Source organism: Pongo pygmaeus, chromosome 4 (assembly GCF_028885625.2).
Source record: "Pongo pygmaeus isolate AG05252 chromosome 4, NHGRI_mPonPyg2-v2.0_pri, whole genome shotgun sequence".
NCBI classification, from domain to species: Eukaryota; Metazoa; Chordata; class Mammalia; order Primates; family Hominidae; genus Pongo; species Pongo pygmaeus.
Genome location: NC_072377.2, coordinates 107,311,620 through 107,333,858, shown reverse-complemented (window position 1 = coordinate 107,333,858; position 22,239 = coordinate 107,311,620). Strand labels below are relative to the sequence as shown.

The following is a 22,239-nucleotide window of genomic DNA, read 5'->3' as shown; positions in this document are numbered from 1 at the left end:
CCATCTCTACTAAAAATACAAAAATTAGTCAGGTGTGGTAGCGGGCGCCTGTAATCCCAGCTACTTGGGAGGCTGAGGGAGGAGAATCACTTGAACCCGGGAGGTGAAGGCTGCAGTCAGCCAAGATCGTGCCACTGCACTCCAGCCTGGGCGACAGAGCAAGACTGTCTGAAAAAAAAAAAAAAAAAAAAAAAGGAAGAAGAAGAAGAAAAAAAATCTTGCACAAAGTCATTTCACAATGGCAAGAATACAAATTCAACATCTCTCCAGGCTAGAGTAAAGAAAGAAGTGTCCTTGGGGGCTCAGCAAACTCAAAATAACAAATCAAGCTCATTCTTCTTTTCCTTTGTTTCGTCTTCTCAGCCAGAAAAATCCTTAACTTTTTTCCAATGTAAAATATCAAAGAAGTCCATTTCATAATTCTTATCTAAAGACGTATATTACAAAGTGAAGTGCATCATTAAGTGCTGACAGCCTCCACTTCTAGCTTCATAATCACATTTATTATATTTCCAAGGCAATCTTCCTCATCAATTTCCATTTCTCTAATCAAATTACATTGTTGAAAAAGGCAATTTTACTTAATACTTGCTATCCTCTCTGCATTACAGTAATGTACATCCTTGCTTTCTTTCAACCCCAACTCTTCTAGAGCATTTATGCCATTTATAAATTGTGACAGTCTCTCCTCCTCTGTTCTCTGAATGAGAACCACTTAGACCAGGGTCACTTAAAAGTTCCTTTAAAAAAGTTCAATGATTATAACAGAATAAAAGCCTTTCTGAGACAAATATATGCTAGAATAAAAAACTAAGAAAAAATAGGTTGCTTAAGATTTGAAGAAATATTTTCTTTAGTGAAAGACTTATTTGCCTCTAAAACTTAACTCAGAATCCTCAAAAAGCTTCTCAAACCTCAAATATTGAAATCACTTAAATAAAGTATCCCAGGGAAGGAAAAAGACACAGTGATCACAGACGGGCATTATAGGGCATAAGAAGCAATGGACAGGACATGATGGCTCTCGAACAGTAGCCCAGCTGGGCTGGAGTCCAGAAGATCTGGGGGTTCTGAACTGGTTTTTACATGTTAAATCCATCCCCATAGAGCCTCTTCTTCCAAGACTACTGACTATGGGAGCCCTGAATCCAGAGGTGTAAAATGCAACCAAATGGAAGTCAGAAGAGCAAAAGAAGCTCACCTCAGATTGAGGCAAGGAATGAAATTTTACTGCAACTTTATGCATCATCTGAGCTTCAATCAAATGGTACTTTTGCAAAAGAAGAAAAAAATTAAAGTTATATAGTGCTGCAGTGTTTAAGGACAAGAACAGTAAGATAATATCATCAGGTATATTCTGGCCAAGTGTGCCCTATTTAGTATGGAATATTAAGTTGAATAAAAAATGAAAAAGTTAAAAAATAGAAACCATGTCAAAAGGGATTGTTTTTCAACTAAAAGAGATCCAGCCTATCCTTTTTTTAAAAAAATTGGTTCTTACCTACCACAGGCTACAATTCCATGGGGCGCAGAGAAAGTAAGACTGAACTAATAAAGGGGTTCTGCAAACACATTGTGGAAATTACTGACCTAGAGTTTTGAAACTTTCTTTCTAGAAAAGCAAATTTAAAATTATATATCTTTACTAATCAAAAAAGAGTAAGTATGCCATATCTCATACTATTAACCCCCCTATTTTTGCCACAGAGTTTCACCTGTCTTTCAGTAAAAAACAAAACAAAACAAAAAAAGCTACAAATTTTTATTTAGCTATTATTAAGAAACTTAGGCACATGGACAGAACAGGTCTCACAGGTAACCAGTTGTGTCTCCTAATAGGGTGAATACATATCATTGCCATGAATACATCTTTTATCATAAAATGCCAATGAGCATCAAAAGCAAATGGTTCGATTGTTGTTGTCACTGTTTTGTTTAAGAAAAATAGGGCCTTAAAATAAGTGCTTCAGTGGAATTCTTGAACAGTAAGTAGCCTGTTGATGGTGGACCTAGTTTAAAGCACCACACAACAATGTGTGTTTACATCACCCCTTTATTTCATAGTTAGAAATAATACAGTTCCACAGGGTAAATTGTCAATAAATAATGGTGTTTAATCATTAAACGTAAAAATCCCACTCTTTGGCATCTGACAGGATTCTATTTCTTGTCAAACTGATGACTGTATAGATATAGCTAATCTTAGTGATCATTCGTCAATACAATATGTTACAAAGGTGCAATTTACTTTAAAATATACAACAGCTAAACATTTCCAGCCCAACGAGAAATCTGATCAACTCAGTAAGATATGGGCCAACTTCCCCAAGGCTCTTTCACATAGTTTGCCTTGATGAAAGTGTAATAAATGTTGATTAAGAGTTCCTAGGGTTTTCTAATACTTACTTTGCTCTAAATAGAGTTTGCCATTCATTCTGGCTAAAGAAAAATCACAATTGCACCAGGAATGACCCACTCATTAATTAAAAGGTGTTCTTATTTTATAAGCAAGATTGCTAACACCTAAGAAACTCACAGACCCCAAAATAAAAAGCAGTTCTATGCTGCCAGAAATCCCAATTCAGTAATAAATTGCACCTTTAAGAGTCAAAAATGGGGGGAAAAAAGAAATAGAACGTTTACAAAAGGTAAGTTACACACATTTTTTTTTCAAAATATATTCAAGAATAGTTGAGCTGTATTTGTTACTAAAGCCAGGGCATTATTTCTTTAGCAACAAATTAAACCAGTGCGATTGACATAAATTGTTAAGTAATCCGGGATTAACCCATTAAAACAGTAGAAGCACGTTAGGCTCCTACACTAATCCTAGAAACTGGAATTTCAGTGAGTGCTTGTGTTGCACAGAACTAAAACTGCAATGACCTGATGCCATGCTGAATGGTATCACTTCATACTTAGTTTAATCATTCGATAGTACAAATCATGAGTTCCTCTATTAAACTATTATTCACTTACAGAAAATTCAGATGCAAACAGTATTATGCCTATAATCCACAATTAAAAGAATCCTTTCCCATTTAAAGTTCCAGGTGAATTTTAAGTTAGAAAATAAGCACTAAGGAGAGTTTTTTCAACTTATGAAAACGTCATATTGGAAACTTTCTGGAAAAGCTTCCCCCGCCCACCCATTGTAAAATAAATACTTTGTATCCCAAATTTAATTTTATTAAGACACACTTTAATAACGCTATAAAGAAATATTTTACAGCCATAGAGATCAATAACTTTCCATGCGGAAATAAAAAATTCATTGCTCAATAATATTATTGAGGCAAGTGAAGAAAGATTACTCTCTTGTCAATCTGAAATGTTAATTTTTTCAGTGCAAAACCAGTTATAAAATATTTAAACTCAATATTTAAAAATAAAAAGTGGTCCAATTCAGCAATGTTCAAGTTCTAAATTTCATAAAACAAATCATTACATACATTTTATAGTAAAATACAGAGATTCAAGAAGTACTTGAGTACTTAAGATATAAATTTCTAATGAATCATATCAAGTCAGCAACAACCAAGCAGATAACATTCCCAATTTGAGTGTCAGAATCATAAAGATGAAATTACTGTACCAAAGCCTTTTTTCCTAGCTAAAAAGCTATACAAACTATCAGTCAACATTCTGTTTTCTTTGCAGTTGCGTGCTCTAGAATGATATCCCCCCCAAGTACCTATGATTTCATTCCTGTATTCAAATTTGATCCAAACAATTTTTATGTTCCAGGAACACTTAGCTGATATAACCATCTATAGTGTGAAGAGTCATGTACAGAGTACAGCAGTGGGTTTTTTCTAGCCAAGCGAAGGCTGACCTAAACTTGTTTAAGCTCTCTCCAAGTCATTCATGTATTATTCCTAGCAAACACACGGTCCCCTCGGAGGGTTAGGTGTTGAAGCTGGTACTGTAGCACTTCTGTGTCAGCTGGCTCCTTGATCATTTTATCTAGATTGAGGTAGTCCAGAGATTTGGAGTGAGCCCTCTTACCTTTAAGAAGACAAAGAGGCAGAGGCCCATGGAGGGCCTTATAAGGTTCATAAGGTAAAGATTTAGTGCACTTGTCTCCTGAGCTTGGCATCCGCCTTCGCCTCCTGCCATTGACAGCTGGAATCTCGTATGGCTGGTAGTACCTACTTCTGGTTTTATACAAACGAGAGGAACGGGCAAGTCCTGCATCTAGCTGTTTGGAGCGTAAGGATGGCATGGCTTCTGCCTTGCTCTCTTCACCTCCTGTGCACTTCTGAGCTAACTTCAGGAGTTCCTCGCCAGTCGTGAAGCCAACCAAATAGTTAGAGTCCATGTGTAGGATCTGGTAGCCTGACACGGTCCTCCGCATCGGGGAGCAGGGTGTGCTGGAGCAGCGGGGCTTCTCTGCCTCCGCCTTTCCCGGGGAGTTGGCTTCAGCCCCAGGGAAGGGCAGGGTGGTCAGGGTACTTCTAGACTCTCCATTAATATCGACTTCCATTTTAAGCACCAGTCTGCACAATCCTAAAAGTAAACAGACTTAGATTAGAAGAATATAATGCACAGAGACTTGGGCCAGGCCAGGTCCTTTTAGAAGGCTCAGGGAGCATGAAGTAACACTTGCCTGAAAGACAGTCAATGTACCACTGACATGTATCTATGTCTACTAAACATTTCAGAGCGGGCATGAAATGACAACCTCTCTGCCTTTAAGAACTGAAAGGCAAGTTAAATTAAAGTCTGATGTACTACCAAAAAGTTCAGATGGAGAAGCAAACAGAAAACAACAACAACAATACTTCTCTAAATTCCGCACTCTATTCAATCACATAAAGTTTATTCCTTAATGCAATATTAAGCGAGTCAAATACAGATCTCAGCATTAAGCAAATGAAAGCAATCATACATAGTTTCATAAGAACACACAAAATATTTCTGGCTTGAAAGTTAAATTTTTCCATTATTTAATTTAAAGTAAGTGCTTAGCTCTTGACACCTGCAATTCTTTTCAATTTGTCTTTAAGGAACATATAATAAAGTTGATTGAGCTGACGAATTTCTGCAAGGAATCCAATTTAGACCTAAAAAACTATTCTTAGAGTATGAGGAGTCTTAGAGGAAGGTTCCCCCAAACCTTGTAAATGTTCTTCCTTCCATATCCCCAATGAATTAAAGAATATCATTTTGTAGTTTAAAAGTTAATCCTAAATCCAATATATCACATAATTTTTAATACTAAAAATGTATAAAACATCAGATGTCATTTTAATTGACTACTTAATCATAAAATATACCACAGGCTTGACATTCTGTTTTTCAATACCCAAGACGTTGTACTTTTCAATAGTTTCATAAATGGCAGAATAATTCACAATGAATATTAATATTGTTCCTTACGATTATTACATTACATAGTTTGGAAAGCTCCATTGACAAGAAATAGAACAAATGGCGGCTAGATTCCTGAAAGCTACAGATAGATCAAATTTGGGAAGCTAAAATACTAAGGGAAATAGTGACAGTTTCATTTCTGAGAAACTATTTGTACTTGCTTTTTAATTGGAAGTAGATAACACAGTTTTAAGTATCTCAGATTGCTAATCAAAATGACATCAGCTGATTTTAAGATGAAAAATTTACTTGAAAATTAAATAACTCCTATGAATCTTTTCACTAGACAAATAACCACTTCCTACTGAAGTATTTCTTAAAGTTTGGGTATTCATTTAAAATCCAAGCAATTAGAAAGCTTTAAAAAAAAAAAAAACAGCACTTTATTCCACCACATGCATGTTCTAATTTCCTTCATTAGAAGATTGTGAAGTTACCAGATACCATGCTGTCCTTCCTATGATCCCCACTGAAAACAAACATTTATTACAATATTTGAGATAAAGCAAATGCCAAAAGATCTATATAGTATTTATTACTCACTATTTATTCTCAACCTTAGACTATTTCCCATTTTTATTTCACCAAAATACTCTAGTCCCTGAACCCTTTTAGATTTAAAGTAATCAGCTTTATTATATTTTTAATGTAAATATTTTTATTTATATTATTTATATAAAATAAATTATATTTGAGGAATTTATTTCTCTGTTGATAGTACTGGAATATCAGGTGACTACCAGCTACTGTAATATGCATATAAGACTTCTTAGCTAATAAACTTTAGAAAGCCATATGAAGCCTCAACAAATTTTTATGCTAAACAAACAAATATTTACTTGGAGGCGAATGACAAATTTATCCTTCCTTTCTCACTAATTTTGTAACCCAGAAAGAATGCAAGAGGACATAGCCAAGGCCTCCAACCTACATAACCTGACTGGCAGCTATAGGTAGTGGCTGTTTCTCTGATATTTCATCCTGAAAAGGAGAGGAGGGTCAGTGAGGCAAAAAAAATAACCAGGGCCATGGAGGAAAGGGCACACACATACACCAAGACTGGGCACCACACTCAAGGACAGTCACCAAGGCAGTGACACTCAAGCAGTCCGTCTGCTCTGAGACTCTGGTCTAGGTCTCTTTCAAATCTGGCACTCCATGACAACTCATGGAGTCCCACCACGCAGCTTACTGCATTCTCATTTAGTATATTACAAACTTCTTTAAATCTATGACTTCAGACCCCACACATTCCAAATCGGGTAATAATTCATACAGAGGCAAGGCTAAAATTCATCTTTTTTGTCTACGAGGAAAAAAATTTGCTAAGTAAGTTAATAATGCATAAAGTTACAGTGAAGAGGAGTGGGCACAGGCTTCTGAGGGCAACAGAATCATCAAAAGTTTTTCCCCATACTAAGCCAATCCTGCTGCATCAAGGTAAACTGTCAGAAATTCTGAGAATCCTTGGGGGTTGAAGATAAAGTCTAGAAGGACTCAATGGTTTAGAGAAATAGGCAGAAATAATATATTAGCTAGAAAATACCTAGAAGTGCCTGCAAAATCAGAAATGTGAAGACTTGTGTAAAGGTCAAAATCTGATTTGATATGAAATAGACACTATTGTTAGACGAGTAACTCATCAGTTAAGTTTCCAACAGCCAATAACACTATTAAAAAAAAAAAAATCAATTAGCTTGGAAAGAGAACTATCCAAACAGGATCTTCACACATCAACCTGGTAGACAATGATTTAACCTAGGTTGTTAAGTAGAAGATACAGAGGTGGTTTAAGAGCTCTGGAAATTTCAACCAGGCAGTCTGGTATATGAAATCTACCATATTTTACTGAGGTAGACAAAACATTCACTATGGAAAACAGAATCTAACCAGAAAGCTGAAGGAAGAAGCATTTCTAATATCCTCCAACACAAATACTCAATGGAGCAACTAAAGCCAATGCAAAACAGGTCAGTATTCTAGGGAAGATTCCTGCGGGAGAGTCTCAAGGCGCCGGAACATGAAAAGGCTGACTTTAAATATAACATATATAGCTGCTATCTGCTGAACTTCTGATGAGCAATTCTCAGAGCTGGAAAACTGTTTGCATTTTTTGGCTATCAAACATCAGTATTTTTGCTCCAAACTACAAATAGTATATTCTCAAAACTAACAGCTCATTGGGTGGTTCATTGGTCTCTGCAATATACTGCCACATGTATAAGAACAACTTCAGGTCTCGATATTCACGTAGGAACATGAACGCTGGAAACAAGACTCTCACAAATGGCTTCTGTTTTTCTAAAGGATTCGTTTTACTTATATATTGCCCTTCTACACGCATCTACTATGCTGCACCAAGAAAGCTAGGTAGAGGCTGGATTTCAGAAAAGACAGCCCTCATTGTCAAATATTTCATTTGTAGTTGGGCTGAATGCTGAATAAGCAGCACACCTCCCATTCTTCTGTGTGACAGAAAACAAAACTTCTTATGCAACTACATTCCTGAGAATTTCTTGACTAGATTTAAATATTGAAGCAAGATCCTGAGAACAGTTACAGAATCAACTTGCTCAGGTTATTTTTACAATGGGCAGAAGCTCTTTAGACACTGTCCCATCCGCAGGAAGAAGTCTAGGTACCTCCTAACTCTAGAATTCTGGGGAAAAAAAAAAAAAAAAAGGACACTAAAGACAGTAAAAACTGAACAGTCTCAAAGTCAACTTATCTTGATATACAGATGTCCAACATTTTCCACAGCAAAATTTCTTACCGAAAGACATTCATCAGGAAACTCAGCTATGGTGACTATAACTAGAGATGGCCTGTGTTTAGCAGTATATTCTTCAGGTTTTACCATGAAAAAAACTGCTTACAGGCTTGTTATTTTTAATAAGCCTATGCATGACTCAGCATTTTGTTTCATATTGTCAAATAAACCTTGTATCCAAAAAGCTTGCTGCCAAGATAAACAATTACAAAGCACTCTCACAAATTACCACTACAGGTACCATGCAACAGGTGCCACACTTCCCACTACATCAATAAGAATAACCTGTGAGTCAAGAAATCAGGTCTAATGCCAACTGCTTCATTCCAGAGCACTAAAACCCAGAGATCAAAGATACCTTTCTTGCTCCCATTAATGCCTTTCATATATAATTTAAAGCAAAAATAGACTGTAAATAGAAAATAGAAAAAGTATTAATATTATAATTACAGAAGGAGCAAAATGTCTGTGGAGAGAAGAAGCTAAAACAGAGAATGAAACAAGAATAGAAAAGTCAACTTGTAATCGAACAATGCTTTTGAAATTAAGCTTCTTAAAAAGTACCAGGAACAATACAATTTTTCAAATGACACCTAAGGTCTTCAATATCTAATTCCCTCACAATCCAACCAGTAACAATAGCACCAATGTATTTATAAAACATGAAAGATTTGGCAACGTTTATAGATGCTTCCATATTGCTGAAATTTAAGTGGATCCAACTAGATGATATCAGACAAAGGTAACAATAATTCTTTAAAAATGTACACAGCACATTTTTAAAGCATTGGGTACAGAATGAAATTGTAAATTTTGGCTAGAACTAAAGCAAATAGGTCCAAATCACAACACATGTATAGGAGAACCTGGTGCACCAGGATAAGCACGTTCAAAAGCCTGTAACCCTTATAGAATCTGCATAGGTCTGAATACTCTCTGAGAGGCCAAACCTAAAGTTGGGGCATAAATACCAGTACTTTGAAAATATAACCTAAATGCCCTTGGCTCCTTAGACCAGCTTTGAAAACAGGTGGTAAATCTGACAAATGGTATAGAAAGAATTCTTTTGGAGAAACACCGTATCCTAATACCTGTATTTCATCTTAGAAACTCAAAAAATTAATTGCTTCATTAGCTTTCCTATATAGAGAGTTCATTTATACATCAGCAGCATGCCTGTTAAAAAAAAATTCCAACTCCCTGAACCTTTAGCTGAGATGTCAAAGGCATGAAATTCTATTGTTAGACTCATTCCACCAAGTTTAATATTGCTCTTTTTTGCTGTCTTCTCTTAAAACACCTTTATTTTTCTCTATTACAGACTGAATTAGTTTATCAAACATATTTTTCATGATAGGAGGGATGTGGTAAAGGTAGGGTACAATGTAATTCTCATGGAGAGAAAGAAAAGCAAAGGTTCCAAAAAGCTGAGAATGTGACTTAACACCAAGATACATCCAGATATTGCCCAGAGTCAGCTCCTATGCTATAGGGTGTCTGAGACAGTGACACACTCCTAGAAACAAAAATTATTTCACTAGGGCTCTAAGCCTGGGGCACCATCCTACTTGCTAATTTCTTTAACCATACACAGAGATATCTCAAAGAGGTCTTAGAGTCCATGAACATTTTTTATAACCACCTTTCCCTTCCAGATACTTTCTTTTTCTTACCTCAATAACCTGCTCAAGTGATTGTTTTTCCTTGTTATTGTTTTTGAAACCGATAAAAGCAATACATGCAAACTGAAAGCTATCCAGTCCAAATAATTCATATTGATGTACTATAAATAGCAAAATCATTCTTCATCCCCTACCAATGCTGGACATATCTTGAGGAAACCCCTATTAATATTTTGGTATATCCTTCCTTTTTCCGCGTATTTACAAATCTGAGAGTGAGTGATTACTTCTTTCTACAATGAAAACATGCAAGAGTACACACAGACACACACGAATATTTCTGCAGGAAATTCCAGAAGTAAAAATGCTGAGTGAAAAAACATGTACTTTTTAGATTTTTATAGCAACCACCTTATTAATAACAAAACCTTATTAATAATGTTTCCGGTTTTTATATGGATATTCCTTTATATAACTAAAAATTAACGTAAACACTTTTAAAGAGTATCATCTATACACTCACCAGAAGAGTACCTGTTTCTCCTCTTATTGCTTAGAAATAGGAATTATCAAAAGAAGAAAGGAAGATTATGTGCTTCCTTTTGTTTGATGTGTTTGATTTTTCCAAAAAGAAAAAGATAAATGAAAGGGACATGACTGCCATTCTTTGACCTCAAATCTCCTGATATTATTCTCACTTAAAACACTTAGACACCTCTTTGAAGAAATTTACAAACTAAATGTAAACTTTCCTTCAAAAAAGGGAAGATAACATCTCATTCATTTATATATATTAGAAAAATATATACAGTGTACATTTCAAAAGCATTAGGTACAGCATTCAATACCCCAATACCAGTATTCTGGCTGAGACTAAAGCAAACAGGTCCAAACCATAACACACGTGAGTGGAACCCCGTGCACCAGGAAGAACAGTCAAGAGAGTAGACCTGCATAAAATCTGCACAGCTTTGAACACTCTTCAAGAGGCCAAGCTTCCTATCTATTTGGCACAAAGAGCAACATTTTGAAAATATGATCTAGATGCCTTAGCTCCTTAGACCAGCTCTGAAAATAGCTAATAAATTTCAAAACTGCTATACAAAGAATTCTTTTTGAAATTGCATTCTGAGAATTTTTTAAAATAAGATTATAAAAAAAATTCACTCGCAGTAATCAAAACACTGCTCCATATGCTTTCACTGTTTTTTTTTAGCAACATACAGCAATACCATATAAGAGAAAACAGATATCAACATAACCATTTTAAATATGCAGAATAAAAATGTCATCATGTTAAGAAAATCCTTTTCAAGAAGTACTTGAATCAAACCATTTCTTATAGAGCCATTTTTGGGGAAATAGGGTCTCCTAAGCATGGCTAAAACCCGTCTAGTGATATCTATGATATCTAGAGTCACCTATTTTTGTGTTTTTTGTTTGTTTGTTTGTTTGTTTAGACACAGGGTCTTGCTCTGTCACCCATGCTGGAGTGTAGTAAGGCAATGACAGCTCACTGCAGCCTCAAACTCCTGGGCTCAAGCGATCCTCCCACGTCAGCCTCCCAAGTAGCTGGGACATAGGTGTGCATCACCACATCTGGTTAATTATTTCTTTTATACTTTTAGAGGTGAAGTCTCACTATGTTGTCCAGGCTGGTCTCAAGCAATCCTCCCTCCTTAGTGTCCCAAGTAGCTAGAATTACAGGTGCGAGCCACCGCGCCTGGTTAGAGTGATACAGTTTTAATGCCAGAATCATCTTGGACATAACCTACCTGGAACATCTACCTTGAAATATAGAGAAGACACTGAAACCACCAAGACAGGGTCCTGCCCAGAGCCACACAGGTAGTTAATGCCCATAATTACAACCCAGGCCCCCTGGCTCCAAGTCCATGTTGTGCTTCTAGCATGTGGTTCCCAAACTTGTCTACACCAGAATCATGCAAGGAGCTTCAAAAACTGCTGATGTCTGTTTTCCATCCCAGATTTGTGATTTAACTGATCTGGGGTGTAGCCTGGGTTCTGCAATTTGTAAAAGATTCCCAGGTGATTCTAATATGCATATAGGTTTGGGAACTTGTCAGATAGAACTTATCAGATAGAAGAGTTTCACTCTTTTAAGTCCCTGCTTTGTTTTTAATCAGTAATTACTGTATAGTCATGTTGGTGAACATAATTTTTGGCTGCTTATAATTGCTAACAACCTACCCCTAGGCCTTCTAATTTACTGTTCCTAATCCTCTGTGGGCTGGAAATCTCTGCTAACCAAACGTGTTAAAACTGCATATAAAATAAAAATAAATCTGTGCTGAATGAAAATCGGGCTCCTTCATCTGCACACACTTTGGCGTAGTTATTTTAGCTACTTAGAAGCCTTTGTCAGGTGCAGCTACTTTAGAGAACAGTTTGGCATTTACTTATAAAATTGAATAAATGTTCATTAAACAACACAGCCACCATACTCATAGATATCTAACCCAAGAAAAATGAAAACACATGTCCATACAAACACCTGAATGTGAATATTTATGACAGCTTCATTCACAAACACCGAAACTGGAAACAATCCAAATATCCATCAACAGGGAAAGAGATGAACAAACTGCAGTCCATCCCTACAATGGATACCACTCAGCAATGAAGTGGAACAATCTGGGAAAACACTAAGTGAAAGAAGCAGATATTACACCTATATACTACAAGTTTCCACTTACGTGACATTCTGGAAAAGGCAAAACTATTGGCCAGAATCAATCATTAATTGCCAAGGGCTAGGGTGGGGAGAGGGGATAACTACAAAGGGGAAAATGGGAATTTTGGGGGGTGATGAAAATATTCTATTTGTTGACTATAGTGGTCATTACATAACTGGATACATTTGTCAAAATGCATCAAACCGTACACTTTAAAAGGATGGATTTTACTAAGTTATAATGAATCTGACATTAAAAATAAATGAACTCTTTGTCACTTATTTCCATGTTTCAGATGGTCCTCCAAATTTTAAATTTTTTTGTACCATATAATTTTGGAATCAAAAGGAATCTTAATAGTTGCCCAGTGTATGTTTGAACACCTGCAGTGACAGGTAACTCACTACCTCCCAAGACGACTCATTTCACCTTGTGCAGCTCTGCTAGAATGTCGATTTATTTACACATATATCTGTATGTACATGCATATACACAGTCAACCCTGTCTCCACGGGTTCTGCATCCCTGGATTCAACCAACCACAGAGAGAAAATATTTGAAAAAGCAAAAAATTACATCTACACTGAATATGTACAGACTGTTTTCTTGTCATTATTCCCTAAATAATACAGTACAGCCACTATTTATGTAACATTTACATTTTAATAGGTATTATAAGTAATATACAGATTATTTAAAGTATACAAGAGGATGTGCATAGGTTATAGGCAAATACTATGCCATTTTTGTATCAGGGACTTACATATCATCAGATTTTGGTACCCAGGGGAAGTCCTGGAACCAATCCCCCAAGGATGCCAAGGGACAACTGTATAAATATAGGTATATACAGAGATAGATGGATAGACATAGATACACATATATTCCTGTAGTTTCTACCCATTGCTCTAGTTCTGTGCTTTATTTCTATTAGCTGAGTCAGTGACCAGGCCACATTGTTTTTTATTCAATATCCTCTCAAAGTACGTTGTACCATGGTTTTCAAACTTCTTACTCTTTTCCTCAAAACTGAAAATTTTAGTAATGTTTCTAATTTTCCAGTGTTCAAAGATGCATTTTCATATATGTAATAGGTTTTATCTACTTAATGAGATTAAAGTGCTTGTTTTTCCCTACCATTCCTTTGAATCATTCTGCTGCTGACTAGAAATTCAGAAATCACTTATTATGAAACTCTGCTTTCTCTAAGGATTATGACCTCTCTACATAATTCAAAGCAAGGATGTACAAAGATAATGGCCAAGTAGAATGACACACCAAAGCATGAAGTCACACTAATATAGTCTTGAGAATGCTAAAGAGCTACCATAGATCATTATGAATTTCTTTTTTCCCTTCAAAGACTTCAAGACACATGGACAACTATGTCAGCAAAGATACACAGATGACACACTGAAAAAAGACAACTAAAGGAAGAAAACAGCATTGCATATTTTTAACAGTTTAAATTCAGGGTGTGATAAAAAGAATGTCACATTTTCAGTGAACTGCTATATGACTAAGTGAAAATAATGCTCCTTTCAGACACCCGTTAGCTCATTTTTTATGTATGATAATATATAACCAGAATTTTTTGCAAATTATTTCAGCAATGTTTGGAGATTAATGTTTTTACTAAAATTTGCCCCAAATTGGAGCAATTACCTCTAACTACTATACTTTGAAATATTATTTCATAAGATCTTTATGTTAAAGAAATTCAAAGGAAGGAAAACTTAGTCAAACATTTCAAATAAAATAATGTTTGCATATTGCAAGAATAATTTCATTTCTCACCATTAAAAATTTGTAATTGTAGTATACATATTTGCAATAATACACCAACATTTCACATTCACTTGTTTATTTACGGAGTCTTTAAAAAACACATTGTGTTCATACAACTGTTAACAAACAGAAAAAGCAAAATATAACTTACCAGACTAAATCCCAGAAGATGTCACTGTACAATTTCCAATGAGTCCCAAGGGAACACAGACATAATAATTTTTCTGTTCTACTCCAGGTACTAAATATGAAATACAAAAATAAACCTTTAATTTAACAAGTAACACAACTTATAACATGATATCAATTCTAACTGCAAAAGAGAATGAAACTAGCAGGAGGTAGTAACATCAAGTATAGGTTATATAGGATCCAATAATTAATTAATTCAATTGATGTTGAGTTTGTTCACCTAAATGCATCCTCAAACATTTTATCATGTGTATTTCTCTGTACTCTGTTACTTAAATTCTACCTAGAGACTAGGAGTAGCTAACTGGGCTAAATAAAGAGACAAGAAAAATTTAGCTAATAAGTATTGGTTTCATCATCCTAGTCCTATTCATGTGTTCAACTGATTCACAGTACTCTATGGAAAAAAAATAATGCTTAGGCTAGGATCAAAAGCACAAGCCACAGTTCCTAGCTCTGGCCTTGCTAAGAACTCTGCCTCTTGACTCTGCATAAATATCAATCTCTAAAATGTGGACCATAATAACTCCCCTTCCTCCCTAATACATTTGTTAGATGGATCAAATGAAATGAGGTAGGTGAATGCTTTACATGCTGCAAAGCTCTTTACAACGTGTGATGCTATTATTATGCAATTAATTTTTGGTATCGACTCATTTTAGCCATAAAGCAGCAACAATGTAAATCTTTCATAAGACTGATGTGAGGCAAATGATTAGAAGTCTCTTGGATAACATAACAAAAAAAGAGAGCAACTGAAGGAGCACTTTTTTACAGTTACCACCTTACTTAAGGTTTCTAGCATCTCCTCTGTGCCTTCCCTCTCTTACCTGGGAAGTTAATGTGTAAGAGAATCTATCCTTATCTCCTACCTCCCTAGTTAATAGGGTTAATTTGCTGAGACGAGGAAAACCCTCCAAAGTCCTTTTCCACCTGTAAAAGTTTCTTTGGTTGTTGGTTTTCTGTTGGGTTAAACAACAGAAGCAGCTGGAGGGGTGTCAAATGAAGCCAGTAGATTCATTTTACCTACGTAGGTGCACAGAGCCCAAGAAGTGTCAACAGTACAATACCTTATCAAACAAAAGACAAACTGCAAGAAAAAACGCAAGGAGTTTGTAACTTTATTACTTTCCTTACCAGTACAGGAGAGTTTTATCCACAGGAAATAGATAATTACTAAGTTTAATATGCGCTTCTTTAGCTTGAGAAACTGGAAGGAGCCAATGCACCAAGAACTGTCATTCCAAGAAACTAGCATGTTTATCAGCCTTTGCAACTTCTTCAGATGTAGATAACAGAAACACTCCCTTCCATGTCTTTTGCCACCAACTATTCTCAAATTGGGGAACCAAAAAATCTTGAAAAGTAAGCCTTGATTCTATCCCACCAATGAAGCCTCTAGTTTTAACACACAGTAAATTGTAACAAAAATTGTTACCTACAGACAAAATGTTTATTTAATATAATTATCCCAAAGAATTTCCCCAATACTAACAACATTCATCTGCATTTCTTATTTAATGGATTTTTAATGGGAAAGAGGAGTTTTAAAAACGAACATTTCTTTAGCATCTTCCTTATGTCAAAAGCGATATACAATTTATATCATTTAATCTTAACTACTCCATGAAGAAAATATTATTATCTCATTTTTAAAGTACTCTTTAGTAGTATCCCTATTTTAAAGTACTCTTTTAAGTGATACTTACTACATGAGAGTCAGAGCAGGAATTGGAACCCCAATTGGTCTGACTCCAAAGTTCATTTACTTTACTACTCTGGCCTCTGTTCAATGATAAGACAACATGTATAGCCTTTTACACAATAATCACGATCCTGCAAAATGTATATCAAGTAATTTCTATAAGTGAAATTCTATTCTAAGTGTATGGGTAGGCACTTTATCTAAAAGCTTTATTGCCTCATTTGTGAAATGGTTGGGGGAACTACTTAGCTGCAAGGTTATTTCCAACTTGAAAAATATTAGGATTTGGTGGCACATCGTGGAAAGTCTTATACAAAATCCCTCTGAATCATGGACTCTTTTGCCTATGAGCTTCTATTTTCTAAAATCATAAATTATGCGACAGAAAAAAAGGTATCAACCAATACTGTCTGGTTATATGGTTGGATATCAAATACAGTTATGTATTTCCACTTTATTTCTCAAGACTACATCTATCACAAAGTGGGATAGATTTCATTTATACTTTTAGAAATGTCAATTGAAAAACAAGCAGGAAGAACATTAGAAATATCTGAATGTCTTAATCCTAAAGAATAGTTTTGACAGTCTTAAATCTCATTCAAACTTTCATATAATTTGCCTCGTGTATTTGGTGACATATTCTTCTTTTCAAGCTTTTAAATGCATTAGAAAAATATTTACACTTTCAAAGAGTTTCTTTTTCAACACCAAAAGAAAGAAATCAACTAAAACTTTAGTCTGGATTTGAAAGCAGAGGAGTCTTAAAGACATTACCCAACTCTTGCACTGGAGCTGATGTGTAAATCTAGGAAATGGTTGGTAATTTCATAGTAAACAAAGAGTAGTAACTGATTATTCCTATTATGCCAGTGCCAAGCCAAAAATAGAATATAAACACAATGTCCAAGGGAGCAACACAAGAAAAACCAAGGTGCAGGAGCTCCATTACATTCTCACTTTTTCTAATTTTGACTCGGCATCCTGCTTTGTGGGAGGAGGAGGAAGAGTAGGAGGAGGAGGCGGAGGAGGAGGTGGAGGAGGAGGAAGAGCAGGAGGAGGAGGCGGAGGAGGAGGCGGAGGAGGAGGAGGCAGAGGCATATGGTGAAAAAGAGGGAAAAATAAAAAGAACAAGACCAGAAACTAACTAGTATAAGATTATACCTTTTCTTTAAGACATAACCCATAAAGAAATCTACTACAAAATTACAGTAAGGGTTCTACCCCCATCTCCCACTTATAACAATTAAAAGATTGTAATATAAAAATTCCCAAAACATGTATCTTTCAAATAACACACATTTTTAGACTACTTTAAAAATCTGTAATTCTCTAATGCTTGCAACTGATTTTGGCCAATGTTCTGAACACTGAAGGCTTGGAAAGATATCAACAGATTTCCTCTCCAAAACAGTCAGCAAGAGGAAAAGGAATCCATGTGAAATTCTTAGAAGATAGACTAAATGCTGCATAAAAACAAAGACTGAAGTAAATAGAGCAAAGGCTACAGGATATAATAAATGCCTCCAGTTATAAGAAGCTGAAACAGAATGCAGTGGGACATTATCCCATAAGCAATAAAAATAGGAAAAACTAAGCATTGGCCAAGAGCTGCCCACAGACTTCTGGATAAGAAAGTCATGGGTGACTAAGCAAAAGACACCCAACATTTCACTGCAAGTGGAGCTTCTACAAATAGAAAAGTTTGCAAACATTAACTACCAAATGTATTGAATTTCTCAGGTGATAGTTATTATCACAGGTAAATAAGAAAGACTTTCAAAAGAAGAGTGACAATATATCTCAATTCATAGTCAATACCCTGGCATAATTATTGAAAGCAACCCCCTTTAACTCTCAAAAGTGTCTCAGTTTGACTGTTTTAATTGTTATCCTACTCAAAAGTAACATGGAAAGGCAATGACTTTTTTAAAAAGGGAAACACCCTTCTGCTTGAACAGTGAATTCCCATACAGGTCTGAGTTCTTCTTCGGGTGTACCCACTTAGGTATTCACTTATTCAGTCATTCAACAATGTTTCTTGAGTCTTATTATATATCCCCACACTATGCAGGCACTGGTGCACATATAAAGAGATGGCCTGAGACTGGGTCAGAGGGGAGGCCAGACATGGAAATAAATCCTTCTAATAACAGTAAACCTGAATGGCACTAGGAACCCAGAAAAGGGAGTGGCTTTCCCAAAAATATACAAAGCTCCATTTGGAAATGTTTATGTCCACACAAAATCCGTACACACACAAAAAAGTCGTAAATCTCAAGCTTCAGCACAGATCACTAACAAAACAGCAGTAAGAAAAAATTTAACAACATCTATCACAAATCATAAGATTATAAATATGAGGACCTGCACATAGCCCTTTCAAATATTGGTAAATAAAAATCTCATTCATCATTAAAGTTTATATTATGAAAAGACAAATTTTAGGCAAAGAAATTGGTACAGAAGAAGCTGTGAGTTCTAATTCTAGCTACCAAAACATTTATTTTCATTTTTTTCATGGCCCTAACCTGAAGCCCACCAAAACATTTTTACGAAAGAAAAGAAAGAAAGAAAGAGAAAGAAAAAGAAACAGGTAGTATTTTCAGAGTGGCTATTTAAGAAGAGACCAATAATGGAAAAGCACTTGGAAAAAAAACATCAATTTTTAAAAATTCTTTCAAAATAGTGAAAACATTTTGTAACCACTAGTCTCAAAGACCACTAAAAACAAGTAAAAGATGAACCAAAACATCTCTGGAGGAATATTAACTGAACACTAAGCAGAAATAAAATGGCTTAACTGTCAAAGTACAACACAACAATGAAAACAAAATGTTTAGCTGCACCTAGATGCTCATCTTAGAGGTTTCTTTCAAATATTCTTACTTTACCATTTGCAACTTGCAAAAACTAAGTCATCAATACTTTTTAAGAAGAGTTAACTAGGGTGTGACTTTTCTGAAACCATCCTTAACCTTACAAACAAACCATTAACCTTGCCAACTTGGTAAGATAACCCATAATTCGTTCAGTAAGACAAAAATGTGTTTCTCTTTCTAGTATCAGTTCTTTTAATAGCAATCCACCCCCTTAAAGTGTAGCACTCATTATCTTTCCATTTCTGCTAGTAAAAATTAAACCTAGGTTACTAATATCTTCTTATCACGTGGTGTCATCCTTCTACTTTTAGAAAAATACTCAGTTTCACTGCAAATATGACCGACAGTAAGTGGAACTAAAGGTCAACATGCAGCCTTTACAAGAAATTTGTCTCTTAGGAAGTATCATCAAAATGGGACAGGCGTACACAGTGGAATTGGCTAACCTTTGGGAAAGCTTAAAACCAGGTACTCATTTTGATAGGCTGGTGACAAAATCAAAGTTCTCCCTGGAGGAAAGGAGCTGATCCCCCACCTCACCCCCAGCTACAAATCAGCAAAGAAATTTTAAACCCTGTACATAAAGCTTTATTACTCTAACCATATTAAGTACTTTTGAGTTAATTTTATAATAGCTCTCCAAAATACACAGAAATATACAAAGAAAATAAGCAAATTCATTGTTATATAATATCAATAAATATATCTTATACACTGAAATAGTTACTAACACTTTCATTTGCAATTAAATATACTGTTAGCAAAAGCATATTCTATACATCAATTGTTATCAAATTAACAGGTCTCTGTATTCATTAACTCTTATATTCCATCCTGTTCATTTTACTTTTAAGTTTATAATGCATTCACAGTTACATAATTAAAACACTGAGGATTCTGTGACACATTCATTAAACTTAATAGTGTAATCATAAATCGCGGCCAAAAGCTTCTGCCGTAATAACCAATACTATATTTTGAAATGACTGGGAAAATAAACTTTGCAAAAGGGTCATTTCTATCTCTATAGTGTCAATCCTGCATTACAGGATTTGAGAAAATAAAACAACTAACAACCCTAAATTGCAGGTTGGCTCTTCGGTAAAAAAAAAAAAAAAGAAAAAAAGAAAATGAGTCTAGCAACATCAGAAATGTGCAAGAATTGTTCTTTCAGCTAGGAGCGGCAAGCACACTGTAAAATGCCTCCATTCTTCTTCCTGCTCAAATAAAAAGTTCCAGCTCCAGCTTTACCTGTGCACCACAGACACACACACACACACATACACACACACACACGGAAATCTTGGTTCCACCCAAATCACTAACCCACCGGGTTGAAAACTGAGGTGGAAGGAGAGGCAGGGAGTCCCTAAGCGTGTGGAACACTAGCAAGGGGAAAAGGACGGGGCCATCATTCCCTTCGCGTTCCCATCTCCTTTCTGGCGGAGACCTGCAGATTCCACCACTAGAGAGAGTTTGGCAGCTTCACAATGTGGCCGCGTTGCTGGAGGTCTGACTGCCACCCGCCTCGAAACCCCTCTCCTCCGCTTCCCACCTGCCCCAAAGTCCACCCGCGACAGGTGGGGCGAGGGCGGCAATGCCCGACGACATCTGCCGCTTAAGCTTCTGGCTCGGACCGGGCCCCAATCCACACGCGCGCACACGGCCACAGCCGGCCAGTCCACCCCCACTGCACCGGCAGACACTCGGAGGGCGCGGGCGGCCTCGCACCCGGGTTGCAATCCGGACGAGGAGGGTCGGCGAGATCAGGCCGCCGGGGCTCGCCCTGAGGTGCTATCTGACCCGGGCAGTCGCGCCCTGAGCACGGCCGGGCACGCAGCCAAAGGTGCAGCCGGCCTGGGAAAGCTACTTCTCAATGGGGCCTCCAGGCCCGCTGCCCCGCGGTGCGGGAACAGCGGCCAAGGGAAGGAGCGAGCGTGCGCGCCAACGCGCCCCGACTTCCGCACCGCGGCACCGCGGCAGAGGCGCTCCAGGTCGCCGAGTCCCCGCACCTCCCCAGCGAGCGCACGACGCGCGCACACGGGGGCGCACGCCCCCGCACACTCACACGCGCTGCACACTCACGGCGTCTCCGGCCCCACCCCTGTGCCAGGGAACCGCAAGCTCCCTGCACCCCGCGCGGGCCCCACCCAGTTTACCAGACCCCAGTCCCCTTCGGGTGCCTGGGAACCGGTCCACCGAGGCCAAGGGACGCTGGGGCCGCCCCGCCGCCCATCGCACAAGCTGGTCCGGCCGGGTTTCCCCAGCACCGCGGGCATCGTGCGCCCGGCCCAGACACGAGGCGGAGAGGAAGGGGCGGCGCCGCGATTGGGGCTGGCACTGGGGATCGGAGACTGGGGCAAACCCACTCCCCCAAGCCCCCCATAACCACCACCTTTTCTGCAGCACAAAAGGTTACAGACGGAGCCGTCGTCCCCGTGCAACCTACCGATGGCCCAGGGCTCCGCTGCCTCCGCCGTGCCCGGGGCTGCGGAGCTGGAGACTGGGGCAGGAGAGGCGCAGGACTGCGGCGCCGAGATCCGGGCAGAGGCCGCCAGCCGAGCCAGCCGGGTACCCTCTCCTCTCCCACCGCGCTCGGCGCCAGCTACCGCCCTGCGTAGTCCCCGCCCCCTCCTCCTCCGCCTCCTCCTCCGCCCGCCTTCCCGCCTCCTCCCTCTGGCTGCAGAGGCGCAGCCCGTCAGCGCTGAGCCCGCCTCCTGCGCCCAGCTCTCAGACACCCGGAGGAAGGGCGGGCCGGCTGGCTGGAGAAAGGCGCTAAGAGGCCAGAAGAAGTTGGCGGGGGTGGGCGGGGTTGTTGACTGGTGGTGGGGAGGAGGAGTCGCAACACCGGCTCTCTAGTCTAAACCCAGCACTCCAACTAAAGAGCTCCAACTTGCGGACCTGGGAACACTCCGGCTTCCTCAGTTAAGTGGTGTGCTGATATTTGTCACTTGTGAGTCTCTGCTTTAAGGGCTCAGCACTGAGCGAAAGTACAGAAAACTAGAAGGCCATGAAATTAAAAATTATAGGGTCAGTCTAGGAAAACTCGTAATATCCAGTGAAGGTGGCGGGGCGGGGCGGGGCGGGGGGAACTTCAAATTCAGATTCTGATTGGATTAACTATTTTTAAATTTGCACAAATGTTGATCTTGTCTATTATTGTAATAAATTATTTTCTTTGATGAAGATTTGCTTCTCTCAATTCATG

At 37.9% G+C, this 22,239-nt stretch overlaps 1 protein-coding gene across 5 annotated transcripts; it reads right to left on the bottom strand.

Moving 5' to 3' along the window:
• Positions 1-2,035: 2,035 nt before the first annotated feature.
• MACIR (macrophage immunometabolism regulator) lies at positions 2,036-21,750 on the bottom strand. Of its 5 annotated transcripts, none has more exons than XM_054489171.2 (3): positions 21,481-21,750; positions 14,404-14,493; positions 2,036-4,509 (listed from the first exon to the last, which is right to left on the bottom strand). In XM_054489171.2, exon 3 carries the CDS (start codon positions 4,484-4,486, stop codon positions 3,866-3,868), a length of 621 nt encoding a protein of 206 aa, XP_054345146.1. In that variant the 5' UTR covers positions 4,487-4,509; positions 14,404-14,493; positions 21,481-21,750; the 3' UTR covers positions 2,036-3,865. The 5 variants fall into 5 exon arrangements, with proteins under 5 accessions (XP_054345146.1, XP_054345148.1, XP_063521125.1 ...); XM_054489173.2 differs by lacking the exon at positions 21,481-21,750 and adding an exon at positions 21,191-21,365; XM_063665055.1 differs by lacking the exon at positions 21,481-21,750 and adding an exon at positions 21,100-21,153.
• Positions 21,751-22,239: the final 489 nt, after the last annotated feature.

What these genes read in the sequence shown, in the direction of transcription:
- MACIR (XM_054489171.2), bottom strand. Translation starts at nt 4,486, where the DNA reads ATGGAAGTCGATATTAATGGAGAGTCTAGAAGTACCCTGACCACCCTG.